The following is a 27,737-nucleotide window of genomic DNA, read 5'->3' on the forward strand; positions in this document are numbered from 1 at the left end:
GATATAAACAACAAAAATATCTCTTGATTTTTTCTTATATTATCCGACATTTTAACCAGTTTTATAGATATAATGGCGAATATTTTGTTCATTTATTTTCCATTTTTAGTTAACCAGTTTAAGCCCTGTCAGATTAAGTTAAAAAATTTGCTTTAAAATGATAGCATGCTTATGTTACTACCCCAGTTAAATTCAATGTGAATGTGTTTTAGTTTTGTTTACCTTTTTTGAGTGCCTTTGTCTTTCGTAAGACAGAAAATTGGTCACTAGCGACATATCTTGTATTTGACCCATGCGATAACGTCGGCTCTGGCCTACTATTGGGACCTCACGATTTGTGAGTGATAAACATCGACATTGGCTTCCTAGTGCCACCAGTGTCGCCAGATTTAATCGCAAAGTTTTTCAAACCTCACAAAAACTGCTTTGGTATGATAGACGTCCGTTAGCTCACGATTTGCTCGCAAGAATGTCAGGTAAAACCAAATGTTCTGTATCATTAAATATATGTATTACGCTTTACTTGCTTTTGTTTTAAATGTGCTTTTTGTGTTAATTCGGTGCGTTTTTGTTGATTTGTTTCTCTTATATGTCAATTAGCAATGTAGCGATGTAACACAACGTTTTATTATTTGATTACACATTAAACGTCTATTAATATTGCGTTCCCTTCACCACAGTGATCCGTCTGCTGTTTTTCGTGTCCCTGCCATATGTAGGTAAGTACATATTAAGTCCTTTGTATTGGCTGAATTTCAATACGTGTGTTAGTTTTATGAAAATAAAATCATATTGGTTTTGGATTGCAATGACGGTTGAATGTATATGCATCAGTGTATTTTTGTATTTGAATAGCAAGAATGATTATTTACTCTTGTGTGTTGTGTGATCAAATCTGGAGTAAGGATTGTCATGTCCTTAACCGGTATAATTTAAATGGTATGCTGTAGGTACATAAAAACACGTTGATTTCTCTCCTGATTATGGCATGGGGCTTCATTATTCATTTACCCATGGTTTCGCCAAATAAAATAAACATGTACATCCCTTGTCTCCGTACTTGCATTTTATATTTGGTATTTGGTCCAAAACAATGAGTTTTCTTCTCACCAATTTATTTCCGTGTCGCCCATGTTACGTAACATCATTTAACATGGTTTTCGTGTATCAAACATTTGCTTGAACACTCTGAAACCGTCATGTATTTGTTAAAAATACGACAATGCAAAATAGATATGTGCTATGTTATACGTTAAGTTGAAGTGTTCATTAATATGTAAGTTCGCATACACTATACTTAGTTAATATATAAACGAAGCATTGTTTCGGTTTGTGTTTACAAATCAAACAAATATATTCAGGAATCTAAGAAGAAAAAAACATCGATATGATTGCGCATTTAACAAAAAGCGCAATATCGTTTTTTCAATTATAAATATTTTCCTTGTCATTATTAATCCATGTGTCAGTCAGCACGTCTTAAACCAGCAATAATAAAATGCGAATCAACATTACCGGGCCGTGACGCCAAACGATCACACATTTGAATGACCATGTGTTTTAAACTGCGACGTCGAAATAACCGCTTATAAATAAGTATGAAAAAACGTTGTTAAAAATGAATTAATAAGTTAACAAAATAAATGATTTCGAATTACAAAATTCTAATTTACAAAATAAGAATTAAATATATTAGTTCATAAATTGTCATACTCGAAACAGTATTTGGAAAAAAGAGATACATTCGAAATAAAGGAGTTTGAAATAGAATTGATCAACTGTTTCTAAAAAAGTTAAATGACTCGAAAAGTATTTAACTCTAACATCGAAAGGGACTTATCAAAGGCACTTCAACAAATTTAAATGCAATTCAACTGAGTGCATGTACACATCTTCAAAGGTATTATCTACTCTGGCTATATGTTGGTAAAGTTGCATTTAAAAGGGTCTTTGCATTATAATATTTGTTTCTCAAATGAATGCTCCTCTGGCATTGTTTTTTTTAAAACCGTATAGTTTCCAATGACCTGTGCCTGCATTGTCCAGCAAGCGAAGTTGGATGTGGCACAATCGTAGAGTGTGGCCCTCATGAGGTAAGTCCTGGCTAGATTAATGTACCTGTAGTTCTTAATAAAACAAATTGATGAAGCTTAATCAACCGCCGCCTAGATATCTAACTGGTTCCGAGCTTAGCTCCACCATATGATATTAAAATCCGTTTGATGATGGTCGATTCAAATAGCATTTTATTGGTAATTATTGTGTTGTTGTTTTTTTCTATTTTACTTTGTAGACGGAAATTTAAATATTTACATATAAATCATAAATGCAATATCAGGAATATACATGCTATAATAAAACCAATATATATATTAAAACACACCATTTTAAAGCCCATAAACCCTCAACATGTTCCATGTTAGCAAATTACATGGCCTTTGCTTAGTAAATTAATGCTGAAATTTTAGATGCAATTTATAGGTAGACAAGATTTTTTGTATATTCTTAACATCCCAACAAGTTGACTTGTTCGGCTTATTAACGAATTGTTAAAATAGTTTATGAAATATAATTGTAGATAAACATTTTTTGTCTTAGCAATTTCAATTTATTTGGCTTAATTAACTGTCTTGCGAAACAAACAAAATCACACGATAGAAAGTAAAATATAAAAAAATAACATAAAATTATATTAATTCAATAAAGTTTGACTGAAATTACTCTCCTGTAGTGAACCTAGTTTTAATCCTTCTTTAATGTTGAATGTTGTGGCATTATTTATTATCTTAAATAAAAGACTTTCTACAATTAACAAGAATTTCCATCCTTATAATGTTCATGTTGTATAAAGTTTTCACTATTGTTGATAGTGATGCATTCATTTCTGACAAATGTCTTTTATAATCTCCCGAATTTCAGGCCTGTTACAAGGATTCTATTGTACAACCAAATGGTATTATTGTACACGAGATGGGATGCCGAGATAAATTGGTAAGGCGTTTCAAATATACGTCAGTGTGACTCATTTAAAATGATGGCGTCTTAATAATAATGGCGACATTTCGCATGTTGATATTAAAAGTAAACTAAAAATCAGAGTTTTAAAGCTGGTAAACACAACATAATATGTTTTCATTGTTGACATGTTCAGGCTTGTAGATACTGAACGACTATTAGGACAAATACAACATAAGCGATTTAATAATGGAGATAATGCTCGGCACCCTTTTTTTAACTTGCGAATCCTCGTGATAGTTTCTTGAGACCTTCGGTCGGCTGTTTTTTCCCTACTTTCCCAGTCACGTGATATAGATGTGCAGGTACAAATAAAAATGACTCATTGTTTCAATATAGGTTCAATAAAAGGTTAGAATACATTCCTTCGGTCAGTTTTTTTCTTCAGCAATATCTGTAAACTTCTATAACAGTCATATCAAGCAATAAAACCCGAGGACATTTGTCTCAAAAAAGCATCCCTACATTATCTTAAATCCAAAACACGAAGGTCTCTACAGACTGAATCTGTATACTGTCTGCTTACTTTACATACAAAGTCGGGTATGAACATGAAGCTGTTCGACCATTTATGTGTTATTCTTTAACTTGTGTGCTTGAAGTGTTATGTTAAAGTCTATAAACATTATTTTGCCCAAAATCACACAGTATTAGAAAATGTTTTGATAAAATGAAATCTGAAATGCAATTTAGTAATTATTTGTATCAGACACTGTTTATACTTGTGTGCCACTAATAATGAGCTTAAATTGTAATTCGCATGTTATTCGATTTAAGACCCTTACTTATGTAAAAATATACTGCCAGATTTATATGTAAATAATTTGACCAAGGTTTTGGAAAGCAATCATTATCAACCTTAAAAAGGTTGTATTTATGAATGATGTAATTTATTTATTTAAGTCATACATGAGCTAGTTTTAAATCAGTCATAATTCATAGAAATTATTCTTGTTAGGATTTTGAATGATTTTAATTGCACGTGCAAGTTTCACATGATTGTGATAACCGTAAATATTTCAAGGTCTGCATACTGCCTAATAAGAGAGCTGTTTGCCTTGAGACAAAAATGTGATATCCCAATGTGAAATTCGGCAGCAGTATGTGTCTTATTTTGAAACTCAGATCAGCAATAATATTTTCTGGCTCTTAAATATCAACAGCATTTGATTCAAAATAGCAACAACTTTAACAGAACTAATGGTGACAATCGACACAGAAGTTTAAGTTATTGTTTTTGATATTGCTACGTGTTGCTTGTAATTTTACTAGGTGACTTGTTGAGCGGTTGTGAACAAAATGCTATGTGCAGAGAATTATGACAATGGTATTTTGACAATGAAGGAAATACGTTGGCAGGCTTGCTTTTACTGATTCTTTAGAACTCCACGTGAATAAGACGTATAGTTATTAAATTTAAACAGACTGTCGAATGCACTCATTGAGTATGTCTTTTTATCAAAGATGGGTGCAAGTGATCAATAAGACAACCGCAAAATTTGATCGATAACATGCATCGGTGCACGTAGATTTTAGGATTTGGAAACGTTTCAAACGTGTTTAAAGTATAGGGTTTCTCTGTAACGACTTTTTAATTAGCCCTATGTACGTCTTTCATCGGATTTGTACCGAACGAAAGTTAAAATTTTCTCTTCAGTTTTACTTCGTTTTGACGCTTTAGCAATTATGTGTACCTACATCACGTGACTTTACATAGGGGAATAACCCAGTAGCGGATATAGACTCTTATAGACTATTAAATAGAATCTGTACTCGTTGCAACCAAGTAAGACAATATTTTATATTATAATTGTGAAGTGTGAAGTTACCATTTTATACCTATCCGCAAAACAATTTAAATACTTCAACGGTAGTTAGGTCATACGGAGATTACAATAAAGCATTAAGAATTTGATTCAAGTAACGCGTTTACAATTTGTTTGTCTGCGAACGTATAATTTGTATTCACACCAAAACTTGTGTGATTAGTTCTAGTATATATTGCTTAAAATTGATTTACTTTATGTGTTCAATGTTTTTTAGTTTATGTATTATCCTGTTTTGTATAGGCAATGTGAAATTTTCCTTAAAGGACTATATACTTAATATAGAGATTAGTCATGTAAGTTACTCTGTTAGTAACTTATGGAGTATGGGATATACCATACCATACGAGAGCGAAGCTCAAGAAGGGTATGAAAGTACTGAGGGTGCATAACCCATACACCATCAGTTACTAACTGTGTAACGATTATATCTCAACCGACTACTCGATTATTCGGGGTGTATGGAAATTACTCGGGTTGATGGAAAATACACCATGGGCATGTGACTGCTCTAGGTCTTTCTAAAATTAATTATTATGTTTATTCACATACTCACCTTGTATTTATTGGTAACTATATTAGTTTATATCAATTGTGATAAATATAACATCTATAAAATGAACATCGAATTTGGTCTATACATACATCATTTAAGTAGTTGTATTTACTTGTCATTAAGAATAAAGTAAGTTTATATTTAACCACATAAGTGTTGAACCATAAATATGCAAACAATTTCATTTCAAATAATTTCAACAAAATCGTCACTTAATAGATGCATTTAAACAAAACACGTATGTATCATATTGAATATTTTGAAGCATATTTTAATAAGACATAATACAAAAACGTTTCACGTTTAAGCGTGTGTATGCTTATTAATTGCACTCAATCATATGCTCTATTCAATGTTGATTTAAATATCACAATATATATGTTTCTCACAGCAATGTGGTATGTCCAACTCCTTTCTGGTAGTGGGTCGAGATGTTGGTAACACCAATCCAGAACCGAAAAGGTAAAATTATATATTTTAACTTGGTACTGTTATGCATTTTATTTTCAGCCTAATTTACCGATATTATATATCAGCTGGTCTTGAAACATAACGTAAGTGCGCAACATGCACTAACAATCGGACTGAATCTAATATAAACAAATTAGATCCCCTTTGCCAAACTATTTTTATATTATAATATTGTAAAACATCAACCAATCGAGATAAAATCTATGATACACATGTTTCAGTTATTCTTGAATATAGTTTCTATAAAAGTTGTAGACGGTTAATGACAACATATTACTTTCCATTCGTCTAACCGATCATACCACGGTGTCGTATATATTCCGCCTGCACCTATAATTTTGAAACATGTATATATGTTTTTGTATTTGTTATCGACGAACATTGAACTCTAATTTCATAAGGGCAACTTACTTTTTAAGACTGAGCAATTATATGTGAATATGATTTTCAAACTAATCTCCAAAGCAATTCATACATATTATTTTAGGGTCTGCTTACCTTTATTTGTTGAGTCGAAGTTCTTGATAAGTTGAAGTGGACATTAATACCCAACTTTAACCTCTTTTTACTTCATATATGTTAAAACAGTTACATGAAGGTTTTAACTAAATTATGTGCAATGTCAAATCGTAGCGTCATTTTGTTTATTTTGATGTGATGACGCCTTTTTAATAGGGTATAGAACTACAGGCTGCGTTTAAAACAAGTTGCGACCGTCTTAAACACCACTATGGTCAGATTTCAACCAATGTTTGTCCTATGATGTTAATTAATTCATTTACTTTAGCTCGTGATAAAACAGATACTAAGATTAGTGTAAAGATGTTTATGTGTGATGAACTAAAAATATTATATTCGAATATGTCGAACAAATGATATTTCGTCATGTATGCCATTTTTTAATTGCTATCGAATTTAAGACAAAGAAGTTCAGCTTTTTTTATTACACTTTCGTAATTAAAATATGCATGCCCTTATTTTAATGTCAACATTTGTATGATGCATGTATGTATATATTTTTACATAGAACTACCCATGCAGCAGTTATGTGTAGCCAGTGTTGTCATGGAAACCTATGCAACGACGACTTGTGTGGACATAAAGGTATGATGTCAAACAGTTAATGGACCTACCGTTATGGCATCATGAGTTATGTGGGCATAAAGGTACGATTTCAACTATTCTCTGTACTTTATTACGTCAGGATGCATGCGGACATGTCTCAAATAGCTATGCAGACAGTAATATACGAATTCATACCTACGAGAATAAAGATATGACTCTACTATGTACTCGTATATACCGTTTATTATCCTTTGTTGTATGGATTAGGGCTTATGACGTCGTAAGATCTGCGTCATACATTCCAACATGACTTAAGCCATTATATATGGTCTTCAAAAATACACAAAAATTTGAATCCCTTGAAAAACAAACAAAAACCCCAACGGACGTAGGAGGGCTTCATCTATCATAAAGATTCGATTCAAAACGGAAATGTTCCCAGGTATTTATATTGTTAATGTCTTTAAAATACGCCACGATTAATAATATATTTACAGGCAAATTATCACCGATAAGTTAGTACTACACGTACTTTTAAAATTACCGAGGATAATACACATTTGTGTTTTACCGATTTCGAATGACGAGTATACATAAATAGTTAAATAAAATATAAATAAATAGTTAAAACCGTTTTCTTAAAAAAAAATGAATTGTTATTTTGTATGTTGAAAGATGTTTTCATTTTTTATTGAATCTATGGGAATTATCTTACAAATCGCCATTTAAACAAAATGAAAGCAAGTGGCTCTAATTTAAATTAATATTGCTAAAACAATTGTATTCGAATGTTAATAACTTAATCGGAAATACTGACAATTTGCGCATATTAACGCTAAAAGAAATCTGCATATTGTCTTAAGATCTTGAGATTTCAGGATACGCGTTAACGTAACAATTCATAATACAAATTTTAATTGTTGATAAAAGAGCAATCAATCAAATGGAATGACTAAACAATGTGCGCTTTGCGATCCATCATATACAGTTTCATCCAATTCCCGAGCATTCGAGTTCGTGATTTTGTGTAGAAAAGAACTTTTATTTTAAGTGCAATAAGTGCATAAAATCTTAATGGCGCGGAACGACGTTTACAATATGCAATATGCCCATGTCAATCCTGTAGAGAAAATAATATGTTAGTGATGTGTTGTCGAGAAAATAAACATATCTGTATTAAACACTCACCTTGCATTCTATTTATCACATCAGCATTGCTGCCTTTTCAGCATTCATGTCGAATGCACACTTAAGATAATGTCTGAAAACAAGACATCAAATCACTTAACCGCTCCGCTCATGTTAACTCTATTTTCAAAACCCTTAATTTATCATATGGTATGTTATTTCAATATTTGGTACATGGTGATAGGATCAATCTTATTATGGGAAGCAATCAATTATATTCTTTTTTTATGTCAAGTGGCAAAAAAACGTTTTAATACATTTCACAGATACAACACAATCATACGCAACTAAACAGACATATTTCGATTGTCTATACAATCCAGTATAACATGAAGCTTGGACTTCATTACACTAAAGTGTCGGATATCACAAATTTCATCCATAAACGTATCGCATATATCTTTTAAAGTGGGAATAAATTGTATAGATTCAGGTGGCACAATAATTTTCTCAATATTTAAAAAAAATTAATATGAACCAGGAGGGTTATATCAAATTGTACCAACAATCAAATGCCGTTGTGTTGGTGTGTTTTTTTCAATGAAACTCATGACGAAACAGTTTATGCCGATAACCATAGGAATCGATCATTGCGTGTATGGGTAGTTTCAACAACTCTTCACATAAATGTGGGGTTTTGCTTAATGTACATTCTGTATAACATATCTGAGTTGCAACGAAACGTTTCTGCAATTGTAAACAACACTTATTTCTATGAAGTCTGAAACAACTTCTTCTGAACCTTCTACTTTGTAGAAAACTAAGGTAATATTTTGTATACTCGCTTTAAGTGTTCTTGGACAACGGCGGTCCGATATGTTACACATGTGAAGCTCAACTGAGAGACAATTCTTGTTCCAAAGTAACCCAATGCAGTCGGGACCAGGTAATAACAAGTTATTAAAATATATTGGGTCCGGCGATTAGATGGTCGTTTGAAAGCAATATGGTATTCTCTGTACGTATCTCCACATATGAAATTATTCGAGTTACGATAATAGTTACTTAATCAAGTTGTCCCGTAATTGTTAATAATCATATAATTTCACATTTCTTGTTTAACTGTATACGATTTTCTAAACATACGGTTAAACGTGACAAGCTGACATCTGTTAAACAACTTTATAATAATTGTACAATATATTTATTGCATATGTCTTGTTTGGAACGGAACTGTTTGCAATTAAAAATAGTTGTTATTAAATAAGATAAATTATTGCACAAAGTATTTTACAAAAACTGACAATTGGTGTTTATATTTTTATAATTATTTCAGTTTCAATCTGTTAAACTTGTTTCCGTTAAGTGAGGAACATCTATCGACGTCGCATGTCCTAGTAATTTGTGATCCTATTGTCATACTATAAACACAGGAAAACTAAAGCAATTTTGAATGCAGAATAATTAACTAATAATTTGCTCTACTTCATATTATAAGAAACAATGCAAGCTAGTGTGAAAACGTACAAATCTAGCATTGCTTCGGTGGACAGTAGCTACGGACGTACAGACAGTGGACGCACAGGAAGACAGACGTACGTAACATGTAAATATATTCAGAAAAAACAGACGTCAGTCGTGAATTGAGTAAACCAACGATTTTTTCGATGTGGTGGTGTAATAAGTATATTCATTTGAAAATCATAACATTATAGTATTGTTTGCTTTCCAGTATTGCCAGTTAAAACCTAAGATGTTCAGCAGTGACCAGTACGTTTATGAAACGAAATGCTCATCGACAACGGTATGCAAAATTGCCTTATAGCTCACATTGGTTTTCCTTTGCCGTTCCAAGGCGGGCGAACCCAATTGAATTGTATGATTGTGCTAGACTGACCTGTTGGGCGACGGTTAATCATGATTTCATCTACACCCAATCCCTTTAAGGCTCTCACAGAGTACAGCCGCAGCTTAGTGGCAGCCTGCAGAGATAACCTGGTCATACTGCAGAGAAATTTTGCAATGGATAACTTCAAAGATTTCATTTGTAAAAAATACGGGTGGTTCTATGTTAGGCGAAATTCTAACCTTGGTTTCTTGTAATAAGTTTAATGTCGTCATAAACTTATTTAGGTATATGTTTATTCCACTACAACCAACCAAACACAAGTTTATTGTTATATTACACATACCTAACTTATGTAAATCTTCGCCAAATACACACATACCAATATTTATCCAAAGTTATGCTCAATTCCATTAACATAACCATGATTCAGCTTAAGTTGATCATAATCTGAACCCGTATCTTGTTCACAGCTGCACACAATCTTCCATAGCCTAGATATGGTCGGAGTATATTTGCTGACTGTCTGTGAGCTGTTTATTCTCTTTAATTCTACTTTAATTTTAGAATTTTGTATTATTTTAGTTACGTATTTCAGATATGCGCTGAAGAAGTTACAACTGCCAGATACTATTATGATGGTATATTACAACTTTTTAGTTTCTAGCATTTTTTACGTTTTATGTGTACTGTTACTTATCCCTATTGCATGCACCAAATGTAGCTTTTGTGTATTAACTGATGATATGGTGTGTAAAAAGGACTTTAAATTTGACAGCTTTGTTTGCTCTCAACCCCAAAGTAATGAGATTTTTCCAACCTAAGCATGTTCTGGGGTGTGTCTGTTGGCAGCTTGAGTGTGTTCCACGAAAATATAAATGGCCTTTTCATTGCCTCTGCATAAGTCAGCAACATTGGAAGATAAGCTGTTAAATTATATAATTTAAACGTGTATATGCTTCACGATGCCCTAACCAAAAATTTGCATGGAATATCAGATAAGAAAACATGAGTTTTATCCTATTTATCGTATTTAATAGTAAACGCTCGTTGAGGTGATGTTGAAATTTAATAGTATTAATGAAGACATTGTATGACACATCGGCATTACACCTTGTTTGTTACTTATAAATGTCAATGTCGCAGTTAGTACTGCTTTACTTACAGGATGTAGTGCCAAATGCTGTAACTTGGACCTGTGTAACGCAGATATCGTAGACGAGGGACCTTGTCGGCCACAACTCGCTAGCACACATGGTAGGCACCAATTTCTTGCGAACTGGCTACAGTCCCTTTGAGAGTTTGAAATTCGTATAATTTTAGAATCGTTTTCATTTTGGCTGTATTCCATTCAACATCTTTAGTTTACCTAAACAAAAAGAATTAAAGGGGCTTTTTCACAGATTTTGGCATGTATTTAAGTTTGTCATTAAATGATTTGTATTGATAAATATAAACATTTGCTCTAAAAAAGCTCCAGTAAAAAATCAAGAATAACATTTAAAAATAGAAAAAAAGTAACCATCAACAGGGCTCGAACCACTGACCCTTGGAGTCCTGGCGTCAAAATTCTCCTTCTTAGTCCCCTCGACCATCCTTCCGCATAAAATGCCCGATGTATTTTATACTATATATAAATAATCCTCGTAGTTTCACAAAATATAACGACAACAACAGAACTCTCCAAATCATTCAATCGTTTCGCGCCGCAACGCTTATTCATTTTCAGGTTTTAAAATCGTGAGAAGATGCATAATAATGGCTATATAAGAGCATGGTAAATGTTCAGTATAACTGTTTCCTCACAAATATCGTAACAATATCGAAATTTTGCGATTCTGAAACAACTTTTTTAAATTTTGTCAATTTACCAAAGCGTGAAAAGGCCCCTTCAAAACGACAAACTTAGTTTGCCGAAATATTCTTAATGGCTGTACAGTTTGATTATTCACAACATGGTTTGTTCCAGACGTCAGGGTGTTAACCAAAAAGGTAGTATTTTAATACGGTAATAATCATGTTTATAGCCCCAGTAGTTACACCTTCCACGCCACAAGCACAACCGTGCGCTTCGTCGCCGTGTGTTTATGGGATGTGTTATGACACTGCAACAGTTTACCTGTGCGTTTGTGACAGAAACTATACGGGTGTGAACTGCGATACAGGTAGGAAGCTATATTCAGCAAACACTGGTGAGAACATTGTACATACGATTGTCCACTCATTCGTTGAATTAAAAAATGAGTTTTCTTGTTTTATGAAGGATCTGTCCTCAAATATATTTGCGTTCGAAAATCAACTATGGCTTTCATAAAAATTGGTATGATTTTTTAATTGGACTGAAGCATCAATACATTATAAAATGTATATGTTAAAGGGGCCTTTTCACAGATTTTGGCATGTATTAAAGCTATCATTAAATGCTTTGTATTGATAAATGTAAACATTTGCTCTTAAAAGCTCCAGTAAATAATCAAGAATATAAAAAAAAATTAAAGGAAAAAAGGAAACCCTCAACAGGGCTCGAACCACTTACCCTTGGAGTCCTGGCGTAAAAAGTCTCCTGCTTAGACCCCTCGACCATCCTTCAGCATACAATCCCCTATGTATTTTATACTATTTATAAGTAATCCTCGTAGTTTCACAAAAAATAACGACAACAACAGTACTTTCCAAATTAATCGATCGTTTCGCGTCGCAACGCTTTATAATTTTTAGGTTTTTAAATCGTCAAAAGATGCATATAATGGCTTTATTAGAGCATGGTCAATGTTCAGTATTACTGCTTTCTCACAAATATCATTACTAAATCAAACATTTGCGAATCTGAAGCAACATTTTAAAATTTTGTCAATTTACCAAAACGTGAAAAGGCCCTTTTAAACATCAAACCGTTTGTAGGAATTTCATTTTCAAAGCTTTCTGATATAAGCGATTGAATACGTGTACATGTGTAGCTCTTTTATTGATAATATGTCCTTCGATTAAAGACTTACGGATGGTTACAATACTTCCTACTATGATATTTAATGGTTGAAGTTTGCTTTTTCTGTTTTAAAATATTACAGCTATCACGCCATGCTCATCGAATCCTTGTGTACATGGGGATTGTTACGCAGGTCCACGCGATTACATTTGCAGTTGCCAAACGGGTTATCAAGGCAAAAACTGTGACCAGAGTGAGTAGTACCGTATGTCCGTCTGTTCTACTGTCCGAGTATTTTATATAGTCACTCAACCACATGTTTAAGCGTCATAAGATACTAACTATAACATATTTCATCATAACTGTCCGTAAATGTCATAATGCCGAAAACCAGGATTGACAGAAGAGCAGATAAAAGCGCTGTCTCTATATCAAAGTGTGCAATAGTGGGGATATCCGTTCGCCCCTAGTCGTTTGATCGGTTATGTTTGTGTATCTGTCCGTCCGTCCGTCCGGCTGGCTGGCTGGCTAGCTGTCTGGCCGGCTGGCTGGCTGTCTGGCTGCGTGGCTAGCTGGCTGGCTGGCTGGCTGACTGGCTGGATGGCTGGCTGGCTGGCTGGTGGGCTCTCTGGCTGGCTGGATGGATGGATGGCTGGCTGGCTCTCTGGCTGGCTGGCTGGCTGGCTGGCTGACTGGATTGATGGCTGGCTGGCTGGCTGGCTGGCTGGCTGGCTGGCTGGCTGGCTGGCTGGCTGGCTGGCTGGCTGGCTGGCTTGCTGGTTTGCTGGCTGGTTGGCTGGCTGGCTGGATCTCTGGCTGGCTGGCTGGCTGGATGGATGGATGGATGGATGACTGGATGGATTGCTGGCTTGATGACTAGCTGGCTGGCTGCCTGGATGGCTGGCTGGCTGGATGGCTAGATTGCTGGCTGGCTGGATGGATGGCTGGATGGCTGGCTTGATGGCTGGATGGCTGGATGGCTGGATAGCTGGCTGGCTGGCTGGCTGGCTGTTTGTACATATGTATGTCTGTTTGTCTCTACATATGTCTATACATATATCTGTCAATTTACATATGTGTATGTACATATGTCCGTCTGTACGTATGCCTGTACATATGTCCCTATGCACATGTCTCTCTATATATTACCATGTGTACATATGTATGTCTGTATGAACGTTTGAAAATATCACAATTAATATCTACCATCGCAATAAAACCCTGCCAGGTCATAATATACAAAATTGTTTCCCAATATAATTTAATGTAAACGCGAAAACGTTCACCGAAAATAAATGCAACATTTATCAGATAGAGACCCCCATAACCATACCTTTTCTTAAAGGCCATTCTAATTGAAATCGATTTGTGCAATAACAAATATATAGATCTTGACACAAATCAAAAGCGATTGTTTTTCGAATAAAAAATAAATTCATAAAAAAGTGGTAAAAAGGGGGAAAGTTATTGTACCACGTGGCGCGGCTGTCATCACGTGGTTGGTTACGAAGTAAGGATTTTGATCCAGCTATGCTGGTTGTTGTAAAATCTGTGGCGGTGGTTGTGACCCGCTAAGAAATTACTCAGCGAGTAAAGTCGTGATATAGAGCGAATACGAGTACGATATATACACTAATCATTTTCTTGTCCATATGGTTTGAAAGTGAGCGGCATTTTAAAAATTAATAAAAGTAATAACGGGTATAAAATGGCGAAAAATACCTCTCTCGGCACAGCGTCACCATCTGAATAGTCGCAAAATTGTTTTGTAATGCTTACTCTTATTTTTGTATTCAATAACTAATGCGTAAAGCGAAACTATCCAACATGTCTGAAATATTTCTTTGCGAACACAAGTATGATCATCCTCATCGCCATTGTCGTCATCAGCAGCACTATCATCATCATCAGCAGCAGCAGCATAAGCAGCATAATTGTCATCCTCAACATCATCATAAGCAGCAGCAGCAACAGTTGTATAACAGTAAGAACTGCCCACAGTCCCTTTGAGAGTTTGCAATTCATATAGTTTTAGAATCGTTTTCATTTCGGCTTTATCTCATTCAATATCGTTAGTTTACTTCGATAAAAAAGTTAAAAAGACAAAATGAGATATCCGGAAAATTCGTAATGGCCGTACATTATTATATGCACATCGTTGTTTCGTCCTGTCGGCAGTGTGTTAACCAAAAAGGTAGTATTTTTATACGGTAATAATCATGTTTAAAGCACCAGCAGTTACACCTATCACGCCTCAAGTTGCACAACCGTGCGCTTCGTCGCCGTGTGTTCATGGGATGTGCTATGACACTGCAACAAATTACCTGTGCGAATGTGACAGAAACTATACGGGTGTAAACTGCGATACAGGTAGGAAGCTATATGCAGCAAACACTGGTGAGAACATTGTACATTCAATTGTCCACGTATTCGTTAAATTTAAAAGGAATTGTTCTTCTTTAAGGCAGGATCTGTCCTTAAACATATGTGCGTTTGGAAACTAACTATGGCTATTATTAACACATTGGTATGATTGTTTAATTTGACTGAAGCATCAATATATTCAAAAATCTATATGTTGAACGTCAAACCATTTGGAGAAATATCGTTTTCAAAATTTCTTATATAAGCAATTACATACTTGTACATGTGTAGCTTTCATATTGATAATATGTGATAGAAATGCATTTTAACTGGCTTATAACCCTAACGCTTTGCTCTACCAGTTCTCATACGGTGACCAAAGCTTTTACAACTTTTGAATGTTTTGCGCTCTGTTGTTTTGTCCTGAAATATATAAACGATTGGACATTGTCCTTCGATTAAAGACTAGCGGATGGTTATAATAATTTCTATTATGATATTTATTGATTGATGTTGTTTTTTTGTGTTTTAACATATTGCAGCTATCACGCCATGCTCATCGAATCCTTGTGTACATGGGGATTGTTACGCAGGTCCACGCGATTACATCTGCAGTTGCAAAACGGGTTATCAAGGCATAAACTGTGACCAGAGTGAGTAGTACTTCCGTATGTCCGTCTGTTCCACTGTCCGAGAGTTTTATCTGCTCTTCTGCCAATCTGGGCTTTCGGAATTATTATATAATGGACAATTATGAGGACATCTGTTAAAGTTAGGATCTAATTACGCTTAAATGTGTGGTGGAGTGACTGTCTCTATATCAAAGTGTGCCATCGTGGGGATATCCGCTCGTCCCTTGGTGGTTTGATCGATCTGTCTGTCTGCCTGTCTGCTTCCTGTCAGTCTGCTTCCTGTCTGCCTGCCTGCCTGTCTGCCTGCATGCACGCCCGCCTGCCCGCCCGCCTGACTGCCTGCCTGCCAGCCTGCCAGCCTGCCTGCCTGACTGCCTGACTGCCTGCCTGCCTGTCTGTCTGTCTGTCTGTCTGTCTGTCTGTCTGTCTGTCTGTCTGTCTGTCTGTCTGTCTGTCTGTCTGTCTGTCTGTCTGTCTGTTCTGTCTGTCTGTCTGTCTGTCTGTCTGTCTGTCTGTCTGTCTGTCTGTCTGTCTGTCTGTCTGTCTGTCTGTCTGTCTGTCTGTCTGTCTGTCTGTCTGTCTGTCTGTCTGTCTGTCTGTCTGTCTGTCCGTCTGCCCGTCTGACCGTCTGACCGTCTGCCCGCCCGCCCGAACGCCCGCCCGCCCGCCCGTCTGCCGGCCCGCCCGCCCGCCCGTCCGCCCGTCTTTAAATACAATCTCTGCAATCGCAACAAAAGTCTTCCAGGTCATAATATACTTAATAGTTTCCCAATATAATTCAATGCGAAAGCAAAAACTATAAGCGAAAAAAGCAAAATTTTTTCAGATAGAGACCCCAATAACCATACCTTTTCTTAAAGGCCATTCTAAGCGGAATCGATTTGTGCAATAAAAAAAATATATAGATTTCGACACAAATCAAAAGAGATTTGTTTAGAATTAAAGAAATAAGTACATTAAAAAAGTAATAAAAAAACGGGAAAGTTATTGTTCCACGTGGCACGGCTATCATCACGTGGTTGGTAATGATGTAAGGTATTTGAACCTGGTGGTTGTAGTCAAATCTCTTCGCTGCGGTTGTGAGCCGCTAAGAAATTTCGCAGCGAGTAAAGTCTTGATATAGAGCGAATACGAGTACGATATATACACTAATCATCTTGTCGATATGGTTGGAAAGTGAGCGGCATTTTAAGAATTAATAAAAGTAATAACGAGTATAAAACAGCGAAAAATACCTCTCTCGGCACAGCGTCACCATCTTTACAGTCGCAAACTTGTTTTGTAATGCTTACTTTTATTTTTTGTATTCAATAAACGTTGCGTTAATCAAAACTATCCAACATGTATGAAATATTTCTTTGCGAACACAAGTATGATCATCATCATCGCCATTGTCGTCATCAGCAGCAGTATTATCATCAGTAGCAGCAGCAGCATTCGCAGCATAATTGTCATCCTCAACATCACCATGAGTTGCAGCAACAACAGCAGTATAATCATTATCATCATAATAGTCATTAGCAGCATCGTCTTAATCGTCACCATCATCATCATCATCATCATGGTCATCAGTATTTTAGCAATCGATCCCTCACGTTATCGTTATTATTGTTCCCTCCTATTCATAAGCCTCCATATCACCATCAGTATTTCTGCGACGATGATACTTGAAGACTTTGGTTTGTACTGCAACATGTTGTAGCAACTCTACCAACAACTACAACACCGCATCCACACTCGACGGGAGTTCAAGCAACGACCACCGCACCGCTCGTGTCATCGACCACCGCACCGCACGTGTCAACGACCATCGCACCGCACGTGTCAACGACCACCGCAACGCACGTGTCAAGCGCTTGTCCGGATGACGCTCTTTTCTGTTGCGATTTCGAAACCACATGCAACATGCAATCTGTGCAATCTGGTCAACTTGATCCTAGTGAGTACTGCAATTTTCAAAAGTAATGCCCGATAATTTTGCAAAAAATGATTTATTGAATTTCATATTTTGGACAATACCATTAAATGTTTTTATATACACAACATGTTTTATTAGGGATTATCTGATGGGAGTAAAATATCAAGAACAAGATTGAATAATATAGCGCCATGACCGGTGTTATCGATGAAAAGCGTTACAAATGTTTATTTCTTTATGTAATGCATTTGATGATCATTCATAACGTGTCACTGTTATCTCCCTTATTGGCGTATATACTTTTTATGATATAAATTGCATGTTCAATCATTAAGGTTTTAAATCGTCATTTTGAAAAGTTATATTTGCTATTACTCCTCTCGATGAGTATTGCAGCGTTTGTTTTTGAGCTGTACTTAACAACTTAATTGAATATTTTAGTTGCATAGACAGAAATAAATATTTTTATAAAAATGAATAGACCGTCGGTTTATATCATAAATCATACAACTTGATTATAAATTATGTTATCATAGTAAAACGTTTCTGTATAATAACTGCACCCTAAGATCAAAGCTTTCACTTTAAAGATCTTGTAAGAAAGCTTGTGTACTTTCCTATTTATGACCTTCTAGTCAATTGTTTAATTTGTATTTCAATCTGATGGATGCAAATATGAAATTGTTTTACCGTTTTTGTTTAAATATTTGGTGTCTGTGAAGATCTGTGTGAAATACGATATTTGCTCATTCGCACTGTGCTTGACAGTATTTGCCTAGTATCAATTGTTGTTGTTTCACAGGAAAATTGTTGCCCAATAATCTTTGGATTACGAAAACAACCGGGAATGACCATACCATTGGTAAGTAGGACATTACATTAGTATGAATTTTCAATATTAATTATGACCCCCTTCATTTTCAAAGAAATAATCCTCTTCAGCATTGTTAACAAAACCGACATTATTTATATTATTATTAACAATATTAAAAATATTAAAGCTCGTATTTTTATTAGCTCACCTGATTGCTCAGGTGAGCTTTTGTGACCGGTCTTTGTCCGTCGTCTGTCCGTCCGTTCGTACGTCCGTCCACATTTGTTCGTTAACACTCTAGAGGCCACATTCATTGTCCGATCTTCATGAAACTTGGTAAGAAGCTTTGACCCAATGAAATCTCGGTCGAGTTCGAAACTGGGTCGTGCCGGGTCAAAAACTAGGTCACTAGGTCAATTCAAACAAAAAACTTGTTAACACTGTTGAAGTCACATGTCATGCCCAATCTTCATGTAACTTTGTACAAATGTTTGTCTTAATGTATGTTTGTTGAGTTCAAAAGTGGTTCCGGTCCGTTGAAAATCATGGCCGCCAGTGGGCGGGGCAGTTTTCCTTATTTGGCTATAGAGAAACCTTGTAAACACTCTAGAAGTCACATTTTTCCCCAAGCATCATGAAAATTGGTCAAAACATTGGTTTTATTGATATCTCGGACGAGTTTGCAAATGGTCTAGATCGGTGAAAAAATTGACCGCCAGTGGGCGGGGCATTTTTCTCTATATGTATATAGTGAAAACATGTGAACACTCTAGGAGTCACATTTTTAGCCCAATTTTCATGAAATTTGGTCAGAACATTTGTTTCCTTGATATGAGAGTTGAGTTTGAAAATGGTTCCGGTCAGTTGAATAACATGGCTGCCGGGTGGTAGTTTTCTTTTATTTATATAGTAACAAAAGTTTGTGAACACTTTAGAAGTCACATTTTTTGCCCAATCATCATGAAACTTGGTGAAAAGATTGGTTTTATATATAAATCAGATGAGTTCGCAAATGGTCTCGATCCTTCAAAAAACATGGCTGCCACGGGGGGGGGGCAGTTTTCCTTATGTGACTAGAGAGAAACCTTGTGATCGAACACTATAGAAGACTCATTTTTTGCCTAATCATCGTGAAACTTTCTCAATACATTGGTTTTATTGATTTTTCGGACAAGTTGGAAAATGGCTCAGATCGGTGAAACACTTTTTAGCTCACCTGATTGCTCAGGTGAGGTTTTAGAATTGGTGTTTGTCCGCCGTCCGCCCGTTTACATTTGGTTTGTAAACACTCTAGCATTCACATTTATAAAGCATTCTTTATCAAAGTTGCTGAAAGATCTCAGTCAAGTTTGATAATGAGCAAAGTCACATAATAAATGCCATTATTATTGCCCTTAGATTTCCAAAGTTTCATTATATTATACAAAATCCTTGTAAACACTCTAGAGGCCACGATTTTGTTTCAGATCTTATGAATCTTGGTCATAATATTTATTTTTGTAAGCAATGTTTGATGTTTGGTAAGGGGGGGGGCAACTCAAAATATAGGTCACCAGGTCAAATCTTACAAAAACACTCCATACGCCAGAGTTTCAGTTAAATAATGAGAAAACTTTACCAGGATGTTTGTCTGGACAATATCTAGGTCAAGTTTGAAGTTTGGTAAAGATTGAATGAACCGACTCCTCTCAGGTAAACGAACTAGGGCCATCTTGGCCCTCTTGTTTTACTTGTTATAAGTAATGATGACGATGTTGTTGTCAATGTTGTTGTTGTTGTTGATGATGATGATGATGATGATGATGATGATGATGATGATGATGATGATGATGATGATGATGATGATGATGATGATGATGATGATGATGATGGCAATAAAGTTGTTCGTATTATAGGTAGGAACGGACATTACGCTGAACTTCGCTCTTCCATTGCCGTTCTTGTCTCCCGTTCTATTAATGTGCACGGTGAATGTTGCGTCCAGTTCGCGTACAAGATTTGTGCTACACAGCATGCAGAGTTAACGGTCGGGATCTATCAGACAGAGGTGTTGTAATATGTGTTTCACTTCGTGTACTTTTGGGAGGGGGCACACTTTTTATTTAAACTTTGATAATCATTAAGAAAGTATTCACAGGAATTAGTGAGTTATGACCTTAAATTCCGATGAATGAGATGCTTCCTTACAAGAAAAGGGGTTACAACAAACGTAAAAGGAAATTAAAACATGATTTAGAAGAAATCTCTGTTATTTTTCTGTTTAAGGTAGCGCACCCGTAATTGGCACCATCCAAATATAATCTAATCTTTTATTTTCTTAATCAGCATCATTTCACCGAACTTCATGCAAATTTTTAAGGTAGTTTTCCATGCTTTAAAAAAAATATACTGATTTTTTTCAAAACCACCCCCACACTCGGCTTTTGTCAAGTTTATGTGCACCCCTTGGTATATGAAAGTTCCATAATTCATCCAGATTTCCAATAAATAGGAATGTAGTTGGTGTGTACAGATGCAGTAAAGGTGTTTACAGTTTAAACAAGATGAAAAAAGTTCTCCTTTACAGACTTATATTTTTTATAACTTAGGATCTATGGAAGTACGCCATGAAATGTAAGTGGTTACAGGCAAGTAGAAATTGGGTTGGTTAAAAACAAACTGTCATGAAATTCAAAATAGTATCATTTAAGTAATATTTTGAACTTAGTTTTTATAGATACACTATATACAGCAAAAATACCAAGAAATAGACATATTTACCGTCTTTTTTTTTAAATAAAAATTAAAACGCAAAATGCATGTTTTTTTCAGCAGTAAATCACTCAATTTAGCCATAACGTTGTTTTAATTTTAAAAATTGAAGAATGTGCATAAAAATTGCAACATATTTAACAATAAACATAGCAAATATGCCATATTCAATCAAATTACGTAAGAAAAGAAATAAAACGCGTCGCAAAAAAGTATACGTCGTCGGCAGGATTCGAACCTGCGCTGGATTAACCCAAAAGATTTCTAGTCTATCGCCTAAACCACTAGGCTACGGCACCTGTTATTAAGCTCTTCAACCTTCGAAGAAATCGCGGGCAATCATTAGGGTACGCTAACTTAAATGTAAAAACTTCGACTTTTGGATCGAATAGCAAGTTTAATCTAACTCCTATCAGAAGGTTATCTCTGTTGAGAGTTGCAAATATAAATTATGTAGTGGCAACGTCCGTAATTGGGTGACATACAGTCAAGATGTAGAATGAAAATTTTCGTATAATTTAAGCTGTGTCTTCACTTTATGCATTGTGTTCGACACTGAGCCTTTTCTCGTTTCCTGCCCGTTTGTTTACGGACAATTTTCGTATGATCTGAAACGATCTTGATGAAAATGTTCTCGGTTACAACGTCTAAAATGTTTAGTGTACTGTAATCTTATTCGCTAGCCAAACGGCCATTACCAGGAATGTGAGGTGGGAGGTCACAGACAGACAATAATACCTGACAACCAATGGCACGAGTATGCGTACACAGTCAAAGGTAAGATGTGTGTGTTCGTCCGTCCGTCCGTTTGTTCATTTGTTCGTGCTTTGGTTTTTTGTTTTTATTTATATGCATGTTTGAACTCTTCCGTTGTTCGTGTATTTGTTTTAAAAGCTTTTGATTGTCTGTTGTTGATATTTTATATTCAATGATGCCTTTATTCTTATCTTTTTGCATTCGTTAATCATCCTATCTTGTCATTTTTCCTGTCGTTACTTCGTCTTCCTATGTATTTGTCCGTGTGTACGATCGTCCGTATATTAATTCGTCCCAAATATTTATTCGTATGTTCAGTAACGTATTGACCAATTCGTTTCGCTGTACATCTGCTCATTTCTGTTCGGTAGGGCGTTCGTCTATTTTTTGTTTTTTGTTTCGTTATTCCGTCCGTCTGAACATTAGTCTATTCGTTAGTTCCTGGGTATATTGATATGATAGTTCGTCAGTCCGTCCGTCAGTTTATTTGTCAGTTCAGTGTTCCTTCTATCTGTATTCATGCGTTTATAAGTCACTCCATTTATTTCACCGCTCGTTAGTCCGTTCCTACAACCATTTGTACGTTCGTTTGTCAATCCGTCCGTTTATTCTAAAATGTCTCAGTCCATTGGTCTATCATTCCTCCGTATGTATGTGCGTATATCAATTAATTTATTAGTTCTTTAGTCCGTCCGTCTATCATTCGTCCGTATGTATGTGCGTATATCAATTAATTTATTAGTTCTTTAGTCCGTCCGTCTATCATTCGTCCGTGTGTATCTGCGTATATCAATTTATTCATTAGTTTTTTAGTCCGTCCGTCTATCATTCGTCTGTATTTAAGTCCATATATCAATTCATTCATTGGTTCGTTAGTCCGCCCGTCTATCATTCGTCCGTATGTTAGTTCGTATATAAATTAATTCATTGGTTCGTTAGTCCATCCGTCAATCATTCATCCGTATGTATGTCCGTATATCAATGCATTCATTGGTTCGTAAGTCCATCGGTCTATCATTCGTCCGTTTGTATGTGCGTATATAAATTCATTCGTTTGTTCGTTTGTCCATCCGTCTATCATTCGTCCGAATGTACGTCCTTATATCAATTCATGCATTGGTTCGTTAGTCCGTCGGTCTATCATACGTCCGTATGTATGTCAGTATATCAATTCATTCATTGGTTCTTTAGACAGTCGGTTTATCATTCGGCCGTATATAGGTCCTTATATCAATTCATTCATTGGTTCGTTAGTCCGTCCGTCTATCATTCGTGCGAATGTACGTCCGTATATCAATTCATTCATTGGTTCGTTAGTCCGTCCGTCCATCATTCGTCCGTATGTATGTCCTTATATTAATGTATTCATTGGTTTGTTAGACACTCGGTCTATCATACGTCAGTATGTATGTCCGTATATCAATACATTCATTGGTTCGTTAGACCGTCGGTCTATCATTCGTCCGTATGTATGCCTTATAGCAATTTATTCATTGGTTCGTTAAACCGTCGGTTAATCATTCGTCCGTATGTACGTCCGTATATCAATTCATACATTGGTTCGTTAGTGCGTCCGTCGATCATTCGTGCGTATGTAAGTCTGTATATCATTTCATTGATTGTTTCGTCAGTCCGCCCGTCTATCACTCGTCCGTATTTACGTCCATATATCAATTCATTCATTGGTTCGTTAGTCCGTCCGTCTTTCGTTCGTGCGTATGTAAGTCCGTATATCAATTCATTCATTGATTCGTTAGTCCGTCCGTATGTACGTCTGTATATCAATTTATTCATTGGTTCGTTAGTCTGTCCGTCTATCAATCGTCCGTATGTTCGTACGTATACCAATTCATTCATTGGTTCGTTTGTCCGTCCGTCTATCGTTCGTCCGTATGTAAGTCTGTATATCAATTCATTAATTGGTTCGTTAGTCCCTGCGTCTATCAATCGTCCATATGTAAGTCCGTATATCAATTCATTCATTCGTTCGTTTGTCCGTCCGTCTATCAATCGTCCGTATGTACGTCCGTATATCAATTCATACATTGGTTCGTTAGTCCGACCGTCTATCGATCGTCCGTATGTAAGTCCGTATATCAATTCATTCATTGGTTCGATAGTTCGCCCGTCTATCTTTCATCAGTATGTATGTCTTAATATCAATTCATTGATTGGTTCGTTAGACCGTCGGTTTATCATTCGTCCGTATTTCAGTTCTTATATCGATTCATTGATAGGTTCGTTTGTCCGTCGGTCTATCATTCGTCCGTATGTACGTCCGTATATCAATTCATTGATTGGTTCGTTAGACCGTCGGTTTATTATTCGTCCGTATGTAAGTCCTTATATCGATTCATTGATTGGTTCGTTAGTCCGTCAGTCTATCATTCGTCCGTATGTACGTCCGTATATCAATTCATTCATTGGTTCGTTAGTCCGTACGTTTATCATTCGTCTATATGTACGTCCCTATATCAATTCATTGATTGGTATGTTAATCCATCCGTCTATCATTCGTCAATATGTAAGTCCGTATATCAATTCATTCATTGGTTCGTTCGACATTCGGTTTATCATTCGTCCGTATTTATATCAGTATATCAATTCATTCATTGGTTCGTTAGTCCGTCCGTCTATCCTTCGTCCAAATTTACGTCCATATATCAATTCATTCATTGGTTCGTAAGTCCGTTCGTCTATTATTCGTCCGTGTGTACGTCCGTATATAAATTCATTCATTGGTTCGTATGTAAGTCCGTATATCATTCGTCCATATGTAAGTCCGTATATCAATCAATTGATTGGTTCGTTAGTCCATCCGTCTATCATTCGTCCGTATGTACGTCCGTATATAAATTCACTGATTGGTTCGTTAGATCGTCGGTCTATCATTCGTCCGTATGTGTATCAGTATATCAATTTATGAATTGTTTCGTTAGAACATAAGTTTATCATTCGTCCGTATGAACGTCCGTATATCAATTCATTGATTGGTTCGTTAGACCATCAGTCTATTATACGTCCTTATGTATGTCCTGTATATTTATTCATTTATTGGTTCGTTAGTCCGTCCGTCTATCGTACGTCTGTATGTAAGTCCGTATATCAATTCATTCATTGGTTCGTTAGTTCGTCCGTTTATCATTCGTTCTTAGGTATGTCCGTATATCTATTCATTCATTGATTCGTTAGTCTTTCCGTTTATCGTTCGTCCTTATGTATGTCCGTATATTTATTCATTTATTGGTTCGTTAGTCCATCCGTCTATCATACGTCCGTATGTACGTCCGTATATCTATTCATTCATTGGTTCGTTAGACCGTCGGTTTATCATTCGTCCGTATGTTTGTCAGTATATCAATTCATTCATTGGTTCGTTAGTCCGTCCGTCTATTAATTGTCCGTATGTACGACCGTATATAATTTCATTGATTGGTTCGTTAGTCCGTCGGTTTATCATTCGTCCGTATGTATTTCCGTTTATCAGTTCATTTAATTGTTATTTGGTCCGTCCGTCTATCATTCGTCTTAATGTATGTCCGTATATCTATTCATTTAATTGTTATTTAGTCCGTCCTTCTATCATTTGTCCGATCGGTAGTTATTTATTTCGTTTTGATGAGGCTTCTCCCTTTAAGGGGCTTTTTCACGTTTGGGTAAATTTACGTAATTAAAAAAAAATCTGATTCGCAAAATTTCGTTTTAGTTATGATATTTGTTATCAAACATTAATACTGAACATTTACCATGCTCTAAAATAGCCATTATATGCATCTCTTGACGATTTCAAAGCCAGAAAATTATAAAGCGTTGCAACGCAAAACGAATTAATAATTTGGAGAGTTCTGTTGTTGTCGTTATATTTTGTGAAACTACGAGGATTGGTTATATGTAGTATAAAATACATCTGTCATTGTATCCGAAAGGATGGCCGAGTGGTCTAAGTGGGAGACTTTTTAATCCAAGACTCCAAGGGTCAGTGGTTCGAGCCTTGCTCAGTGTTACCTTTTTTATTTTTGACTTTTTACTGGAGCTTTTTATATCCAATGTTAACATTTATCAATATAAAGCATTTAATGACACACTTCAAAACATGCCAAAATCTGTGAAAAGGCCCCTTTAAGATATAAGCTAAGCAGTTCAACTTTGTTACCACAATGATAACTTTATTATTGTTGGTTTGGCTAAATACAGAAATATGTTTGAAATAAACATGTGTTATTGTTGAAGTATTTTGTATGTGTCAGACACATGTTCAAGTATTGTGTATAAACACTGTGACAATTGTAAATGTATTGTAAATGTATTTTTTACAATTTAAATAACGTTATCGGTATGTTTATAATCCCAGCAATAGTTATGAAATTCATCCAGCAGGTCGTGTTCTGAAAAGGCTTATGTAAATTCTTAATCTTCATGAATATTTGTTTTTAAATTCATTTTTTCTAAAATGTTAAAGGTACCGTCAACCACGACGACGAAGAAAAGAAAAGTTGTAAAATACCGTATTTTTGTATAATTATTAGTTTATATTGATTAAAATATCACGACTGGTATATTATATTGCTTAAACAAAGTTGTTGAGTTTTGATAGTTTTAGTATATTTGGTAATAAATTTTACTGCCATGGGTACCGGTACCAGGTAACTACCAGTTAACGCCCGTAGATTGATCATCATCATCACCTGGTAAACCCAGGAATGAAAATTGTGCATGCGTAGTGAATTGTATATATTTTTTTATATAAAATGATCAATCTACTTGCGTTATTTATAGCGTGTATATCGTTGTGTCACCTATTTTCGCGATGTACTTTCGATTTCACATCGCGACATTTTATTACCGAATATACTAAAAATATGAACTTTTTTCAAGTAATGTAATATAACAGTCGTGATATTGTAAAGTTAATGTTGAACATTTGTGAGTTTTCCATTAACTATTTTAATTTGGCTTTAATTCATTATAATATATATGCATACAATAATAAATACGCTATCTATATGTGTGTTTACTTTGGCCTGAAACGTACTATGATTTTATTTAGCCTTAACTAAACTGAATTTACATTGACATCATGTTGATAGGTCATCTTGAAGGTGACATCAAGCTATTTTTCCGCGGACTGGTCAACACCGGAGAATGCAGTTCCGTCGCTATTGACGACATTAAGGTCACCTCCGGCAAATGCGCATGCGCAGAACACCACGGTTCTTGCGAGCACCAGGAGGCTCATTGCGACGACGCCCACCACGGCTCGCACGGCAAATGAGAGCAACATGGGAGCCTTGGTCACGTGATGCTAACAGCGCATCACGAGACAAAAATGACATTACTTAGGATGCATATGTATCTTCCTTGAAAAATAAACTACGTAATATATATTTGTCTAGAGTTTTGACTAGTATTCTTAATCTGACAGTAGTTTGATTGCCAGAAATGATCTTCTCGGTCAGATGGCTTTGTCGGAAAGAAATCAAACAAGTCCGCGACATTATCATTCCCCAATCAAATGCAAATGAAATAACATCAATTAAAGCTTTAGAATTTGTGCTTAAGATATTATCAGCAAAACCTAAATAGCATTGACCTGCGTCGGTTTTCCAAAGCTCTTAAGATGTTCGTTCTTACGATGTCTTAGTTTAACCCATTAATGCCTAGTGGACACT

The 27,737-nt window shown here is 35.6% G+C and overlaps 1 protein-coding gene across 5 annotated transcripts; it reads left to right on the forward strand.

Annotated features, from left to right (window-relative positions):
• The first annotated feature begins 325 nt into the window (after positions 1-325).
• LOC127848665 (neurogenic locus notch homolog protein 2-like) lies at positions 326-27,450 on the forward strand. Of its 5 annotated transcripts, XM_052381244.1 has the most exons (19): positions 327-476; positions 681-719; positions 2,017-2,093; positions 2,920-2,991; positions 5,789-5,859; positions 6,896-6,972; positions 8,913-9,007; positions 9,794-9,865; positions 10,506-10,548; positions 11,075-11,164; positions 11,935-12,072; positions 12,976-13,086; positions 15,063-15,203; positions 15,740-15,850; positions 17,532-17,768; positions 18,550-18,609; positions 20,457-20,608; positions 21,996-22,089; positions 27,156-27,450. In XM_052381244.1, exons 1-19 carry the CDS (start codon positions 470-472, stop codon positions 27,338-27,340), a joined length of 1,872 nt encoding a protein of 623 aa, XP_052237204.1. In that variant the 5' UTR covers positions 327-469; the 3' UTR covers positions 27,341-27,450. The 5 variants fall into 5 exon arrangements, with proteins under 5 accessions (XP_052237206.1, XP_052237208.1, XP_052237207.1 ...); XM_052381246.1 differs by lacking the exon at positions 11,935-12,072 and having other exon boundaries at positions 326-476; XM_052381248.1 differs by lacking the exons at positions 12,976-13,086; positions 15,063-15,203 and having other exon boundaries at positions 326-476.
• Positions 27,451-27,737: the final 287 nt, after the last annotated feature.

This window comes from Dreissena polymorpha, chromosome 10 (genome assembly GCF_020536995.1).
Source record: "Dreissena polymorpha isolate Duluth1 chromosome 10, UMN_Dpol_1.0, whole genome shotgun sequence".
Lineage (NCBI taxonomy): Eukaryota > Metazoa > Mollusca > Bivalvia > Myida > Dreissenidae > Dreissena > Dreissena polymorpha.

What these genes read in the sequence shown, in the direction of transcription:
- LOC127848665 (XM_052381244.1), top strand. An exon ending in CGTGTCCCTGCCATATGTAG is followed by an intron (nt 720 to 2,016) that starts GTAAGTACATAT and finishes AAAACCGTATAG; the next exon opens with TTTCCAATGACCTGTGCCTG. An exon ending in CGAAATGCTCATCGACAACG is followed by an intron (nt 9,866 to 10,505) that starts GTATGCAAAATT and finishes TACGTATTTCAG; the next exon opens with ATATGCGCTGAAGAAGTTAC.